The sequence below is a fragment of the Pogoniulus pusillus genome, chromosome 1 (assembly GCF_015220805.1).
Source record: "Pogoniulus pusillus isolate bPogPus1 chromosome 1, bPogPus1.pri, whole genome shotgun sequence".
NCBI lineage: Eukaryota > Metazoa > Chordata > Aves > Piciformes > Lybiidae > Pogoniulus > Pogoniulus pusillus.
Window position 1 is genome coordinate 11,786,700 of NC_087264.1, and position 16,877 is coordinate 11,803,576.

Consider the following 16,877-nt stretch of genomic DNA (forward strand, 5'->3'; position numbering starts at 1 on the left):
ATTCATTCTCTCTTCCCTTTCCAAGACCCCTATTTCCTATCAGGCAAGAGTTAAATGTTCCAAAGCTGATCTGAAATTCAAAAGACTCTCAGAGTTGAGGCAGCTAAAGGAATTCTGTGCCACAGAGCAGACTCATGAAGAGTCATTTAGTTTGGTGGAGGCAACAGTTTCTTGCTCTTATGCCTTTTTAAGTTTCTAGCTGTAGGTACCTGTCAAATATATCCCTCTCCTTGTAAGTCTTCAGGAAACAGACAACACGCCACTGGTAGAAGGCAGACATGATCCTTGAAAAGCCCTTTTTATCTGTGGATCACTGTACCAGCATCCTTAGTTATTTAAAGGGTAACTTGTTCAGTGGAACAAATGCCCGAGGACAGAGACCAGCCCTTTCATGACAGAGCCAGTTTATGCAGTCTCTGCTGCCTTAATTTGCAAATGCCACATCATCTCCACAAGTATCTTGTGAAGTATCTTAGCCCATGGGTCTAGGGGAAAATCAGGTATCAGCTTAATAGTGCCACCACAAACAACTGCAAAGAAACAGGAATACAAGATTTTTATTCTTGGTCCCAGAATCAGAAAAGAGGGGGAAATAAACAAACAAAAAAGAATACCCACCAAAAAAGAGCTATGAGCACAAAGTCAAAAACAGCTCCTTTAAAAGGCTCCCTCCCCAAAACACACTTAGGTTTAGTTACTGCATTCAAACAGCAGCCCTTTAATCAATGAATCCTATTTATACAGGAGGAGAACTGTAGCTAGACAAACCTTTCAAACACTAGTTCTGCCATCTGGCAGCAGCACTGACACTTGTTCCCAGACACACAGTGCTGGTAATTGCCCTCACGTGGAATTCCAAGGCACTGCAATTGTTCTGGCATTAAAATCTCCATGGGCTCCAGATGTAGATTTTGTGTCTTTGTCGGGAAAAGGCACTGCTAATTGCCATATATTCCACCTCCAAAATGCTTTTCTGTTTACTCCCCCCACTTATTTCTGTGATCTTCTAGAGCACCAGCAGTAAAAAAGTAGATCATGTAGACCTGTGGATAAGTATCTTGAAGAATTCATACTGAAGGAGAGTGTGCCAGATTTCTCCCGCTTTCCCTGCCTCCATGGATTTGATGCTCCATGCAGCAGTGCAGCGGGGAATGCAGCTCTTTTCAGGGATTGTTTTATTGGCTTTTCTTCTTTCAAATTAATTTTATATCATAACGGAAAGGTCACAGGCATAACCTCTCTACTGAAAGTGGCAATTCTGCATTCTTTAAATGATACATGTAATGGAAGAGGGGAAGAGACTTACATTTTGCTTCAGACAGATTCTGGTTAGGCGACCAGACCAGCATGCCGAGATTCTCTCTCTCTTGACTTCGTCTTGCAAGTTTGGCTTAAGAGAAAACAGACACAAACCAAGTTACAGGGAAAGTCATTTCAGATGCAAAATGGATACAAAAGTGATTTATCACATATACATCTGTCGCTTTTAACAAAGACACAAAACCCATCCAGAGAGTTAAAACCCTATCTTCCCATTCCAACCTGAGGCTTTTCCTTGTTTCTTCAATGCATCACCCCCTATATAACATGACAGATACTGCACACTCTCTCTTTCATGCAGAACACTAAGAAGCATACATTAGATGTAAATTAAAATTTAATTAATGTTTCTCTTCCAGCATACTTGATTACTTTTCTTCCAGCCATCATTAAATGAAAAAGGGAGGAGCTGGGCTCAGGCAGCAAGCTCCAAGCCCTCGACATCATGAGACAGTACTGTGCAGCTAGATTAACACTTCAGGGTAGGCACAAGCATGAACTCCCTCGATTTCACTTCTAAGCACCTTCTCCCCTTGCTCTAGCTGCCATTCTATTATTCCATTCCCCATACAGGACAGGAATGTGCACCAAGGTGACACTGAGTCTTTCCAGGTCGGAGTCACCTACACGCAGAAGGAAAGTATGTTTTCAGCCAACTTAATGCTTGGTTGGCTTGAGAGCTCTGAAAGTCTCAGGCAAGGAAACAAAGCGAAAAATTTGAAAGACCAACCTAAAGCTAAGGTATGTTTCAACATTCCTGTGAACCTGCTATCATTCAGTCACAAGCAGTCAAGAGGAGGTTGATGAAAATAGAAAGAAACTTGCTCCATTGAGTCAGCACACACACAGCCAGCTCAACTACCTGCCCTGGCCAAGAGAAACTTGCAGGTCTTGTTATGACTAAGTGTCTACAGTGCTACTTCCACTACAAAACAGCACATAACGCTGACATTTTATGCAACACTTCGACACAATGTTATTTTTTCTGCATTGTGCAATTAGACATATAAACACCACTTCATCGTGTGTTAAACAGGTCACAAAGTACAGTTCAATGCTATGAACACTCAATTCGCTCAGCTAAAAAGGTTTTAGATAAAAACTTTAAACATTGAAATGTAAAGCACAAATAGCATGCATTAAAAACAGCCAGTTGCCAGCAACACATTTACATTGAACTAACAACTTTTTTTCATGACCATCGCTATGATTATCTTTCAGTTAGTTGTACTTTAAAGAAAAATAAGATTAGGAACTGCACATACAAAATCCTGTGTGCTGTGCATATTCATTACTTGCTACACAAGGCAGAAAAACAGGAGAGAGAAGAGACAACAACAGCCTCTGGTGGCAAGAGATGGGGGTGGAGACCACGTCTACACACAGAATACGAAGGGCAACTGCATTTAAAAATCACGGTACTGAATTTTAAAATTACAACTTTATAGCCAAAAAATAGGCTTGAGGAGTTGGAGATTAAATCTTACTTTCTCTCCCTCACTTCAAATCCAGGTCTGGAACTCAAAGAAGCATAAGCCTCTCCTTTATAGAATTTTGTTCCTCTCCCCCCCTATCCAGGATGGTCTGTTCTAATGAAGTCTAGCATAGGGTTTTGAGACACAGAAATAAAAGTCTCCTCACTTGGCATTACACTGAAAAGCACATTCTTATCTCATAAAACACTCAAAGACAGGAATCATCAGGTCTCTTAAACACTTTTCACCCAAACGCAAACACACCCCCAGCAACGCTCCGCAGCTGAGGAGCCTGATGCCCACATTCTGCCAGCAAGGTGCAATACTAGGCAAATTGTCAGCCTGGTTTTACCTCAGTCTCGCTCACTGAACTGGTAAAACACACCTAACTTGAGAGAAAACATTTATCCTAGTTCAGCAGGATGAACCTCTTCCCTTATGTGTCTTGGCATATATCTCAGCCCAACTGCCCCTTTTTGGAGCAGAACACCGCTAGCTTAGCTCACCCACAATAAGGTGGGTGAAGTTTAACCTCCCACAGTTAAAACCCCAAGTTACACTTTGGTGCACTGAGAGGTAGCACCACGGCCTTCCTGGATCTGAACGGCAGTGCACCTTGGGAGGTCATGACCAGTTCGGGGAGGTACTGCAGGACCTCATGGCACCCAAGCAACTGTTGGGTGAAATGTGTTCCTCATCCTCCATCACAGCTCCCCACGAGGCTCCTAAGACCTCCCTTTGCAAAGGGAGTGCCTTGGGTTAGAAGGTGCCTCCTCTTCCAGCACCACATTCCAGGGTAAACCACTCTCAGGCCTCGCACCCAGCAGAACCCTCTGTATCAGATTCTGGGCTTCATGCAATTCTTACGACTCTCTTCCACTGCAGCCCAGTTTCTTCCTCCCTCCAGCCTCCTGGTAGCAGCAACCAGCCTGTTACATTGCACTCGCATGCACCACCTTTGGCATGCACACATCACCTCTCCCACCCTGCCTCTCCACCCAAACCCACACCTGTTCACCCTTAACTCTTGCTCCCGAGAGGAAGAAACCAGTGCAAGGCACACAGAATGGTTAAGTTAAAACTCATGTTTCTCTGCAAAGCACAGGAGCACCTAAAGGCCAGCACACAAAGCAAGGTGGGGGGATTAGAGAGTGCACTCAAATATCCATAGATGCCAAGACTGCCTCTCTTGTATCAGAGGTGACTTAGTCTGCCACCTGGCTCCTTCCCCTTCCAGCATCACAGCCTCTCTATCACTTTTTCTCAAGTCCCCACCCTCCTCATTTCATAGAATCACAGAATGTTAGGGATTGGAAGGGAGCTCAAAAAAAAAATCTACTTCAAACCTCCAGGCAGAGTAGGATCACCTAGAGTAGGTCACATGGAAACACAACCAGGTGGGTTTTGAATGTTTCCAGTAAAGGAGACTCCACTACCTCTCTGGGCAGCTTGTTCCACTGCTCTGTCACACCGACAGCGAAGTTTTTCCTTACATTCATGTGGAACTTCCCATGCTCCAGCATGCACTCTCTGCCCCTTGTCCTATCACTGGACATCATTGAGAAGAGCCTGTCTCTGTCCTCTGGACACTCACCTTTCATGTATTCATAAACATTAACGAGGTCAGCTTTCAGTCTCCTCCAAGCTTAGAGACCCAGCTCCCTCAGCCTTTACTCATAAGGGAGATTTTCTACTTCCTTAATCACTGGACTCTCAAATAGTTCCCTGCCCTTCCTGAACTGAGAGGCACAGAACTGGACACAGTATTCCACACATGGCCTCAACAAGGCAGAGTAGAGGAGAAGAAGAACCTCTCTCTCCCCCATGGACAAGGTAGACATGATATGCATTCTTCATAGCCCAGCATTGACCTGATTATGAATACATGCAGCATATTCTTGCTACATGATGCAGCAAAGAAGTTAAGAGCTTGCTCAGAATTTGGAAGCATGCAAATGGTTACTTCAGAGCACCAGCCATGAAAAGGAGTAGAAGAATTTCAGGAAGAGCAGTTATCAGATCTCTTGCTTCTGCCTTTCCAAGCACAGATGCAAGGCTCACCAACAAGGAGGAATTACTTCCCTTGCTTCTGGACAAAGCATACCAGAGTGAATCTGAACACTACACTTCAACAACAATGCTACAAAGCTAAATCAATTTAATCCATCATATCTTTCATATAAATAGCATCACAAAGAGGACAGAAGTTACTATTTTTCAGAGGGACCAAAGAATTTAGGATCTGGTTTAGGATTTGCCTGTTTAAGCAACTGCAGTTAAACCAATGCAATCTGTGTTCAGAGCAGGTGTATACCTATGTATTGAGTGTATCACCCGATGTTTCGGGAAACCGTTTAGTTTGCCAATCATATTTGTGAAGCCTCTGCCATAGCCATTAGCTCCCCATCATGGTGGTAGAGAAAGCAGACACTCTGTAATCGCTTTCCCATTTGTCCCAAGACCAGGAGGAATTGTGGATGCTTCCTCCACTGCCAACTGGAACTTTCTACTACAAGCAGTACCCCCTACATTTTGTTCGACTGTCAGAATTCAAAGGATGCAAGCTCCCATCGCTCTTACCCAAGTGGAGAAGTGCAGACCCAACTAGGCACAGTGTCATGTTGCTTTTTCCACAGCAGTTTCCACTCCTCTCTCATCCCCAGAATATACTCCTAACTCCACAGGCTACATCACTGAAACACAGGAGGGTACTGGTGCAAGCTAAAAACCACTTTGTGAAGAAAACATTCATTTTAAATTTGATCCCATACATAGATGTGATTCACTGCACGAGGCAATGCAGCTCAACCTATAGGCAAAATACCTATGCAGCAACATTATTCCGAAAAGAAGTTGGGAGTACTTTTTTTTTTACCCTGGAGCTGTGAGGACAACACCAGCATGCAGCTGACCACACAGCAGGGAGCATTAATTTGCAGAGCAGAGAGGCAACACCACCATTGGAACTTCCTGTCACTTCTGCTTGTAGGCTGAGGCTCTTTGTCCCTGGGGACTCCCTGAGCTTCCTGTGCTGAGGCACAGGCCTAGCACATGCAAGAGCAGCACACTGCCAGATGTGAAATACCAATCCACAGCACAGCTATGGCTCATCCCCAACTTTTGGAAAGCTTTTGCAAGACTGACCCACAGAAAAACACCACAGAGGTTTCAACCAGTAGCAGCAGGCAGCTCAGACTCCAAGAGGCATTAGGCTGATTTTAAAAAACAAATGACTGAGTCTAAGGCACATCTTCTCTCAGCTGAGGTTACTACATGGGATTGCATCACTCCAAAGCACATATGTCTGTCACTTGCATACATAAAGATGTCAGTCTTGCTCTCCAACTACTAGTTTAAAGCTTCAGCGGTAAATCCGCTTCAGACCCCATACCCGAGTGATCCCAGCTCACACAGAAGAACAGAGTAAAGTGACAGCAAAGATTTTGTGAATATGAAAAAAAAACAAAACCCCACACTCCAAACAACCAGCCCCCAAAAGACCCCTGACTAAATACACCAAATAGAAATCTTCAAAAGCCATGCTCTCTCAAGCTGCATTTCCTTGCTGTTTTTAATCTGAGTCAGGGAGAAGAGGGTTAACTCTGCCAAGACCCTCTGCAAAAAGAGAAAAAAAAAAGGTGGAACTTGCAAGATCCTAGCAAAGAACTTCTTAAAGGACACTGAGCCCAAAATAAACCTACAAGTCCTCTGGTCAGTTACCTTAAACCCTGGGTGTGGAATCCCGCCCCCACACCACAGAATGTTAAACCTATCTCCTTGCATGTGAGAGGGTCTTCTACAGATATCATAGCTTCATAATTTCTCTTGGGTAAACCTAATTTGGACTGGAATCAGGACTGTATGAATGAGCTCAGTGTTGAACATGCTGCAGACTATCATCATGAATACATTTGTGTTGACATGAAACCCCAGATCTTTGTTCAGGCTCTCTCTAGAATGTTGCAAGACATAATGTACATGGCCCTGCAGGCTCCTCAGTTACCATGCTCAGCAGGGCTGCTGCAAGCAGACAACAAAGCAGAACTGAAGGCAACAATCCTGCTTCTCTCCTTATCTCTGCCAGTGTGCTGTGAATTCGGGACACCTGACGGCAAAGGGGAAATAGGCATATCTTGGAACAGAAGCTACCAAAGACCACTGCAGCACACACATGAAGTTCCCCCTACAGGTCAGAGTACCCTTCCCATCCCTCTGAGCCCTCCTAAATTTTAAGTTAACCAAGGAGGTGCTGGCATAAGCATAGAGAAAAAGCTGTGTCTGTCAGCAATACCACTCAGTTCATACCACCCAAATCTCCTTTTAGGGAGATGAACTAAGAGCCTCTGAAGAGTAGTATCAAAAGGCCACAAGGATGAAGTTTGCACTTCATCACTTGAATCTGTTCAACACCTCACCACTTTTGAAGGGAGTGGAGGTCCTGCTCAGCCAGCCTTTCTCTACTCTCCTGACATGTGCTCCCTGCCTCTCCACACCACCAAGCATTAACTCTGACATTTATACCTCCAAGTCAAGCACATTTGCTAAAAGTAATCTGGCAAAATAGAAAGCAAACAGCATTTTCTTCAGTTATTAAATCAGCTGGACTGCAAGGTGAGACCAACACCTAAACAGGTGCACAGGGAGCAGGAGGCCTCTGTGGACAGGGGACTTTCTGCCTTCACAAAGCTTTACCTCCATGTGACAGTTCAGCAGCACCACTGCAAAAAGAGTCTCCCCTTGCACCAACACTTAGTCGATAAATCAAAGCAGGGGACACACCCAAGCTTAAAAAAAATTAAAAGGTAATCCAACAACAACAACAACAAGTTAAACTCATACCATTTCCTAGTTTTCTACTGCACATCCTAAGAGATAAGGAAGACAAATGAGGAAGAAAGGCCAGACAGGACACCTCCCTCAATCACAGCATCAGTTTGGGCTGTCTAAAGGACCACTGGTGGAATAACAGTGCACATGAAAATCAAGCATAAAGACAGAGGCCACTAACAAGCAGAAGCCCAGCACTGTACACCTCCAGTCTGATGCATCCTATTTTATTTTTCCTCTCCAACTTGCAGAAATGTGCCAGAACCAACTCAGTGGGAGTGACCAATCATTCTACTGCCTATTATTTTGCTTCTGTGCAAGACACCAGTGCCAGCTGTCACTTGAATTCTTGCACTGGAGTGAGCTGCTTCATCTCGCAGCTCTCCCCAAGGATGCTGTATGTCCCAGACACAACTGTGAACTGTTTAGAGCACTTGATGTTTTGCTTTAGGCACCCGTGCTGACCCCCAGAAAAGATCCTCACTTCTTGCAGATGCCAAGAGATATTCTGCTCCCAGTTCCATCTTGTCCAAGTGGGGGTAAAGCTCTCCAGAAGGCCTCCAGCATTACTTCCCCTGCATAACTTTTTGGTAGTCTCTGATGGCAGTTTTTGTTGTTGCCATTTGCACAGTGCATTTCAGCGCTACTGAAGCCCTCTGAATTTCAAAGCAAAGGACACTAATACATGACTGTGCAAGAGCCCAAAAACACACACCACGAAAATTGGGAACTTGCTGCTAGTCAGTGCCTCCTATTTAGAAAAACCAAACAGTAACTCAGAAAATCATCTCCCCTGTCAGGTGCTTGATACAGAAACATTTTTCCACCATCTCTGGAAGGTAAACCAAACTTTCAAAAGCACTTGCCACAGAAATACAGGGAATTCTCCAGGCATTTATCTCTCACAAGACAACAGGTAAGAAAACATTTTCAGATCTAAATAATGTATTTCATGAAGTTATGAAAGTTTACACAACAACTGAAAACCCCACAGTACCGGATGACAACATTCCCAAAGATGAAGGTTCTCACAGTACTAACAGGACTCAATGATCCCCCCCCATAACTAACACTAACTCATTTTTAATTCACATACTGTAGGTTTAAAATTAAATACTAAAAGAAAAACACCTTTTCAGTATGTAACCCTCACCATTATATAGCAAACACGTGTTGTATAAAATTCAAAGGTGATCATGTTTCTACTGTTTGGGGAAGAGCTGGAGTTGACATAGAACCACTTAGCTATTGAACACTGCTTAAAGCTGTTTGGGACCAAGTCTAAATATATTTACTTCTAATGAAGTGAGATGAACAAGTGCTTCCATTATAAACCACACCTTTCCTTTGTATTTATTGCATAGGTGATGACTGCTAAACAAAACAAGGCCAGGTAGGCACTGGCTCCTACAGTCTAAACAACTCTCTTGCTGGTTCTCTGACGTTACTAAAGCTTACAGTGTAACTGTAAATGCACAGCTGTAATACAACAATACACCTGTGTAGCACAAGAGAATTCAAACGAAATTGAACATCAGAAGAAAATCCTTTTTCCACCTTCCTTCCCCTCTGCTGGTGCTGTTGTCCCAAGCAGCAACTCAAAGCCATTTGAAGAACTTTACTGCCCATCTCCACTTCCTTCTGCATGTGACTTTGTGCAAGTCAGCAGATAATGCTTGTGATTCTCTTTCAGTCGTGTTTTCTGAGGACTGCAGAGATACAGAACAGCTTTGTACACACTACCGAATCATTAAATGCAGCAGAACATTTTAGACTGGAATGCTGCAAGTTGAGGATTCTTTTTAATTGAAGTTATAAATTAAGCAGCAGTTAGATCTACCTATACATGGCTACACCCGACTGACACTATCATCTATATGCAAATGACCTTCTGAGAGCACTTTTGTATCTGCCTTTAGAAACAAAGGTGACTATTTGTGTTTCTATGCAGAGCAGCAGCACTGAAAACAGACTGAAGAGCCTTACTGCCTCAGAATAGCTGTAAAAGTACTGTGCTACAAAAACCTACACATTTTAAGAGTGTGAGAAATATTGCTTTAAAAAAATAACCAGTTAAAGATTAATCATCCAGTAATGATTACAAAGGTCATTTTGCAGTGATAAAAATTATTACCATTATAATAACTGGAAGAGAAAATGAGAAAACCCATGGATCTCAAGTTTCACTTTCCTTATAAAGTCATCAAGTTCAATTCATACTAAGTTTGAACTTCATGTCTTTACTTTTGATTTTATTTCCAACTTTTTAAAGAATGTATCAGATCCAAGATGCTTTTCCAGTTGAAGAGCTGGCAGTAAAGCAGAAGCAATGGCCTACATTTTGCCCACAGGCCAGACCAAACAAAGCCAGAACAGATGTTGAGGCCTCGCCTTGATTTTTTTTTCTCCCTGAATAATACAGTCCACTCATTCTTTCCTGCAAGCAGGTGGCACCAATGTGCAGCCATAGATGAGATTTGAATAACTATACAAGCAAACAGCTTTTCAATATACACCCTGAGTGTGTAAAATTATTTTCACTGCATGCATGCAATTCCAATCAGAGTTTCAGCAAACACAAGCTCTGCAACCCATACAGGTGCAGGAAATAGATTATCAGAAGCACGAAATATACCCTCTCACACACTCAATATTGAGAAGCATACCTCTGCTAACCGCAACAGGCATTTGACTAGATATGGCCAGGGTTTTGTAGTGAAATATGAAACAGTGTTTGTCTAAAGAGAGTTAGCTACGAAGAAGCACAAACACATTTCATTAACATTTTACCACCAATCTCTTACAAGCCATTTGAGGAATGAAAAAAAAAATTGCACCATCCACTTTTTGGTTTGGTTTTAGTGTTTAAGGTAAAGGGCTAGTAACTGTACTACAGCTGTTCTGAACGCACAACCAAAGAACAGGCAACCAGAACAAAGCAAAAGCCTGCAGCGCACGTGTTGGACTGGCCCTATGAGGCTCACCTGCCCTTCCCAAACACAGTTTGTGCCTCTCAACATCAGAGAGCACTCCTGGCATCCCCAGGCTGCAGTTCAGAACCACAGCAACTACAGAGCTTCATTAGGAGAACTGGGATGGAGCTGGACCCATGTCACCCTACTGGTCAATAGCAGCAAACAACATATGTGAGGCCTCACAGGCCGCACACACCTTATGGCTACCACCCCACAACTCACAGCTGCCATGCTGGGCCTCACATCCTGCCACCAGCATTGGGAACCCCTGCACACCCACAGCTCTACAGAAAAACCCCACCACAACACAGGACCTCCACAGAGCCATGCAGCAAACCATTTAAAACTCTGTTAAAAATAGGCAAATGCATGCCCACAATTAGGTCTGAGAGCCAAGCTACAAGATGAGCCAAGCTACAGTGAGCCAACTACTGTTGGTCTCTGTTCCACTGCCCTAACAAGAAAGGATTGTCTTCCTTCCCTCCAAGCTGTTTCCTTTCCACACTCATTTAGGTGACCAAGAAGTCACACACACCCCTACTTGAATGCAAGTAAGACCCATGTATAGAATTTAATATACAGAAAAAGGAACAGCAATAATACAGCACCGGGTCTCATGATGCCAACAAATAAATCACTGCCAAATCTATTTGAAGCTCACCAGTCAACTGATGAGGAAGCAGAGATAAGGTAAACATCTTTTTCTCTTTCCATCACAGATCTTGATTCTGCTGACTCCCTTGATCCTTGACAACAATTCCTACACACACAGCTCCACATTCATACGGTCTCCCACTTCTTTAAACCAGACCTCAGATATTCCCACCCATTGAACAGGGTCATCTGTTGTGTTCCCTCATACCCAGCATGAAGAGCTGTTTGGGCCCAGTCCTGCCTGTTATTCTCAGGCAGCACTTAGGAATAATGAGTCCTGGACCAGCAAAGAGATTTCCTGAGCCTGGTATTGCATCTGCATCATTGGATTTAATGGTCCTTCATGGGGGGTAGGGGGGGGTACAAGGTTCCATCAAATAGTCTAATCCTTTTTGAACCCATTTGTAATTTTGGCATCTACAACATCCTGTGGCAGAGTGCTTCAATTTAATTATATGTTTGTTGTCTAAAGGAGAACAAAGAAAGCCCATGCATACACTCCCTCCTCGGCTCTGAAGCTGCTACTCAGTCATTTCATTTGGTGGCCCCGTTTCCTGCCTTATGAGAAGCAGAGGGTAACTGTACCCTGTTCATCTCCTCTGTGTCTCTTTCTGTTTCACAGACCCTCCACCATGCTCCTCTCAGTCATCTGTTTTCCAAGATAGACAGTCTGGGTGTTTCTGCTTCTCCCTTATACAGAGATGGAACACAACAATTCCTGTACTTTATCTACTTATCTTACAAGTCTGAGAAGTATGTATGCATGGGGAAGGGATGAAAATGGGGCGCAACCAGAACTGTACACAGTGTTCAGAATAAGGGTACACCACAGGATTTATAAAACATGGCATAATGAGGTTCTGGTTTGTTCTCAGATGTTTTCATAACAGCTTTTAAGAATACACTTTCATTTTAACTATTACCACTAAGTTGATGAAGAAAACACTGACTCCCAAGATATTTATCTAGAACTGCAAGAGCTAACTTAGAGACCACTACTATACACATACAATTAATAGTTGTCCCACCCTACTGCCCACTTCAATACCACTGAGCACGTAAGTGCCACCTGTCATTTTTAATAGCCAAGTTGTCACAAGACTGAACAGGTTGCCTATTCCCCCAATTCAGTAGATACCCACATCCCCTCTGCTGTTCTCTCCTTCCATTTACATACTGTCTTTTGCACACTGTTAGTAGTAAAGGTTAAAGGAAACAAAAAAAAAAAACCCAGTATGTATCACCTGAAACGGAGAATATGCAAGTGTTGCTTTATTTGAAAAGTGAGAAATGAAGTAGTTCCTCTCCAACCCCCAGCTCCAGGACACCTCTGGCTTCCCAAGGTTTCTTGTCCCAGGAGATGCAACAAAAGGAGCAAGAAGCCAACAGTTTCTCAGACTTTGCAGCTTCCCACTATTCCCTTTCTCATTAAAGAACAATGCTGTTTAAGACAATCCACACGATGCTGCTGAAGGATGCTCATCTTTTCTCATTCCCTAGCACCGCTTAGGGAATAAGGAGAGAGCCTAGTGCCTCTGCTCAGGAAAGACACTCCCACCTTTAGAAAGTACTCAACCTTCTTACTCGGATAGCAAACCCTGTTTCTCCTGAAAACCGTCAAACTTGGCTTTCATAGGCCCGCATACGCACAGGCAACCCAAACAAGCAACATTTTACTCATCTTTCCCACACACTAAGGAGCAGCTGGTCTGGTTTCTAATGCCTAATACAAGAGAAAAGGAAAAGAAGTCTCTGTCAAGTGTTTGCAAAGCACAGAAACTACTTTTTTGTGTGTTTTTTATCAACACCTCTTTCCTTCCCATCCATTCAAAGTTCACATGACCATATTCTTTTGAATACTGATCAGAAGTAACCAGTGCCTAAAAAGAGGCAGCGATAAAAAAATATCCAGATTCTTGGCTAACAAAGTAACTGGTTAATTTTTTCCACCAGGTTTTAAAAACTTACCAAGAGATAACCAAGAAGAGATCTAACAAGAGCCCTGTCTCCAAAGAGTATGGAATGTGGGTACTTTTCCTTTTCCCTCCTCACCCTACATCTCAGAAGTTCAGGGGAAAAAAACACTGGCCATGCTCAATGGCTTATGAACTAAGGCTGCTGCAAAAATGTGTGACTGTTTGGCAAGACCATGCTGTGAAGGGCATGCAAACAGGACACATTGGTGTCTTCATCCAGACAAGAGTGTACTCAAGAGGTCAAATGAGAGAAAATTCCATGTTACTGTACTCTTGCAGTTTCAAATCATTTCACATAGTTGAATGAATCAATCAGCAACAACTAAGCACAGTCACTTCTCAACAAGTAAAAAATCACTCACATTATGATTATTTAAACATGGATCAAATACCGTTTTTCCAAGCCATTAGATGACAATTCCATCATATACAGGGGCAGACGAATCTTCCAAACTCAGCTGGGTTCTGTGGACAGGCTGGGCATGTAGGAAGGTATTACCAAGGGCACCTCCTGCTAGAGGCAGTGTCCTCTTCAAGAGCAGCAAAATCAGGCCCTATCAGCATGCCCAGAACAGGCCTCACCTCTGTGATTTAATCATTTAAACTAACCCAGTCACTGCCACCTGAAGCTGGTTTTGTACGGCTTAAGTGTCTTGTCTGGCAGAGCATCAGAGATAGCAACCTCTGAAGGGCACAGCTTCCTCTCCCGGACACAGCCATCTCCAGAAGCAGTCACCTGTCCTCAGGCCGATGTGAGTGTACAAGAAGCTTATATATCAAATCCCACCCAGCCCTGGGTCATGCACCAATGTGGTGTGCAACTGCAATCAACAGGCTGTGAGCATGCCCACTTTAACCCACACAAATCCGACTTTCAAACGTCTGTGACAACCGCATATCCTCCTCTCACCCCCGTCCATGACAGCCTTCCAGGTCCTTATCCTCACAGCACCGCTACCAGCAGATGAGAGCTTTTATCAACACACACACACGCAAAGCACAGAGTGCCAGGCTTATGGGAGTTGAGCCAGGTTTCCCAAGCCCCACGTTAGACCCCAACTGTGGGTCATCCTTACTCAGCAACCCACTCTCTGAAATGCTGAGATCAGATAGGAGCCCATCAACAATACATTTGTAGTATTTCAAATCAGATATCGAAAAGTCAGCCTGCTTCAAGCTCTCCTTGGAGATGACTGCTGTATTCATTAACTCACAAGCTCTCCAAGGCACAGGCAGTCCCTCTCTTTCTGTCTGCAAGGGGCCTGGCTCACCAGGGTGCTGTAAGGATAATATTCATACCCATAAACAAAGTCAGATTTAACATGCCCTTGAAATGCAGGCAGCTTCTGGATCACATTTTTTCCCCTGACAGATTTCACAAGTTAATTTTTTTCCCCATTTTTGCCAAACTCAGAGGCACATAAGGACTATATTTAAAATCTAGTTAACAATCAGAGCTAATTTTAAAATTTTAGTTTTAATGTTCAACATTTAGACCATCCAAAGCAAATAATCTGATCCCTCTTCTCTTGTCTTCAAAAATAGTCTTGGAAATAGTTTATCTTGCATCTACATTAATAATTTCAGAGCAAGAAAGCAATATAGTAAGTACCAGAGAGGCAGAATAATTCATCACTGCTACATACCAAGCACTGCCTTGCACTCATTCTGCACTGCTGTTCTACCCATACTCCCACTTCACGCCAAATGTAACTGATCCTAAAAGGTGCCAAGTAACAGCAAACCAACACCTGGAGAGAGAGGCTCTTGGCAATATGTAGCAGCAAACACAGTTGCCATCCAGGGGAACAAAACAGGGGCACAGCCCTGCAAAGATGTTGGATTTTCCGGAGCTGCCTCTGCTTTGGAATTACGAACGCTCCTTCTGCAGCACCAGCATTTGCATACCACAGCATATTTACAAAGAAATCAATCGGGACACAAGCACAAAGGTGAAGAGGGGGAAAAGGCCGGCAGTGCTTAGGGCATTGTATAGAAAAGCATCAGGCTTTCCGCTCTGTTTAGACACTTCAGGGAAAAGCAAATCGGTTATGACCTATGCATGTCCAAAACACGATCCTCTTTCCCAGCCTGTGCAACAAAGAGGACAGAAGTTTGCAGGCACAAGGCCGTACAAGCTCTCTGAAACGCAACCACCACGTGGCAAGCGTTAGGAGCAGAGCTCACACAAAGAGCCGAGAGGCAGCAGCAGGAGAGGGGAGAGGGCTGGGAAAACCTCGGCAACCAAGCGACGGGAGTAGAGGAGACCAAGCCTTATTATTCCATCGCCACGAGGAATCAGGCACAAAAGGGATGGTGAGGCTAAGCAGATAAGGCGAAGCCAAACGAATGCCAGCCTGGCAGTTCAGATAAACAGAAGGGCCAGACTGCTGGAAGAGTAAGTGTGGTTTGCTGGAGAGCTGAGGGAGGCACCCAGCTCGGCGCTGCTCCGGGAGGGGAAGGAGGAGACTCCTCCTGGCAAGGCAGAGGAAGGTGGCTCACACAGCAGTTACCTGCCCTGTAGCACGTCTCTTGCACTGTGGCACCGTCCCTCACACACACCCCCCTACAAAATTAATTTTACTGTGTTCAGGGCCATTAGTCATTCTAATCTGAGGACTGAAATCCTATTCAGCATATGTCTCTTTACTGAGACCGAAAATTCTTATATTTTCTCCAATTAAAACCAAACAAATATACAATCAACCCCTTTTAGACATAATTCATGCTCAGGGCAGAACACCTTCTCTGCCTTCCTTCGAAAATCATCATCACAGTGAAGGCAGACAGAGCATCCCTGTCTGCATTAGAAGCCCCAAGGTCTTGTGTTTTCCCTTCCCACAAATTATATAATGGAAAAAAATGCAGTGGCCAGCCCCCAGCAACTGTTTGACAGGAAAACGGCTGTGCTTCCTTGCACAAAATAATGCTGTGCTAGAGAAACTCACAATGTGGCTGCTATACTCATTTTCTTTACCTAGTGACCATTGGATAACTCCAAAAAAAGTGACCATCAGCTATCCGGAGGGCACCACACTAAACTCCAGTCACATAAGGAGGCATTAAGCCGTAGACCCTGTCCTTCAACACCTATCGCTACCGTTCTGTAACACTGTCTCCACATGATCACCTTCTGAGCATCAGTAACCCACTGCTGTCTCTTTCTGCCACTAGGTCACTTCAAATCCAAAACTCAGCACTTCAGCTCAATAGAAAAGCACTTAATGGGACTTAGACACATCATCCACAGAGAAGTTTAAAAAAAAAAAAACACCCACAAACTACCAAAAACAAACCATAAAAAATACCACTGATGATAAGCAACAAGAACAAGACAGCAAAGAAAACAAAACACACAGGGACATAAAGAGGACAGAGAGCCTCAGGGGAGGGACAGCATTTAGTAAAGCAGAGTTATTAGAGACTGAGAAGCTAAATCATGCTAAGGTTGCTGGGGCTTCAAAGGGGGAAAAATTGTCTGTGCAGAGTATCTTAACACAGTAGCCTTACAGGTGAGTATGAGGGCTGGAGCAGAGCAAAGCTGAGACACACTGGCACCAAAGGGGAAAGCAGATTGTCAAAGAAAACGACAAGACAAGGTAAGTCAGGGAGTCTGCACTATTTACCCATAGCAAGGAACTCTGTCAGGC

The 16,877-nt window shown here is 43.8% G+C and overlaps 1 protein-coding gene across 1 annotated transcript in view; it reads right to left on the reverse strand.

Annotated features, from left to right (window-relative positions):
* RCOR1 (REST corepressor 1) overlaps positions 1-16,877 on the reverse strand; it is an 87,445-nt gene that overhangs the window by 42,612 nt on the left and 27,956 nt on the right. Inside the window, exon 3 of the mRNA XM_064169457.1 lies at positions 1,307-1,390. Coding sequence (XP_064025527.1) covers positions 1,307-1,390 — 84 coding nt within the window. The remainder of the gene's footprint in view (positions 1-1,306; positions 1,391-16,877) is intronic.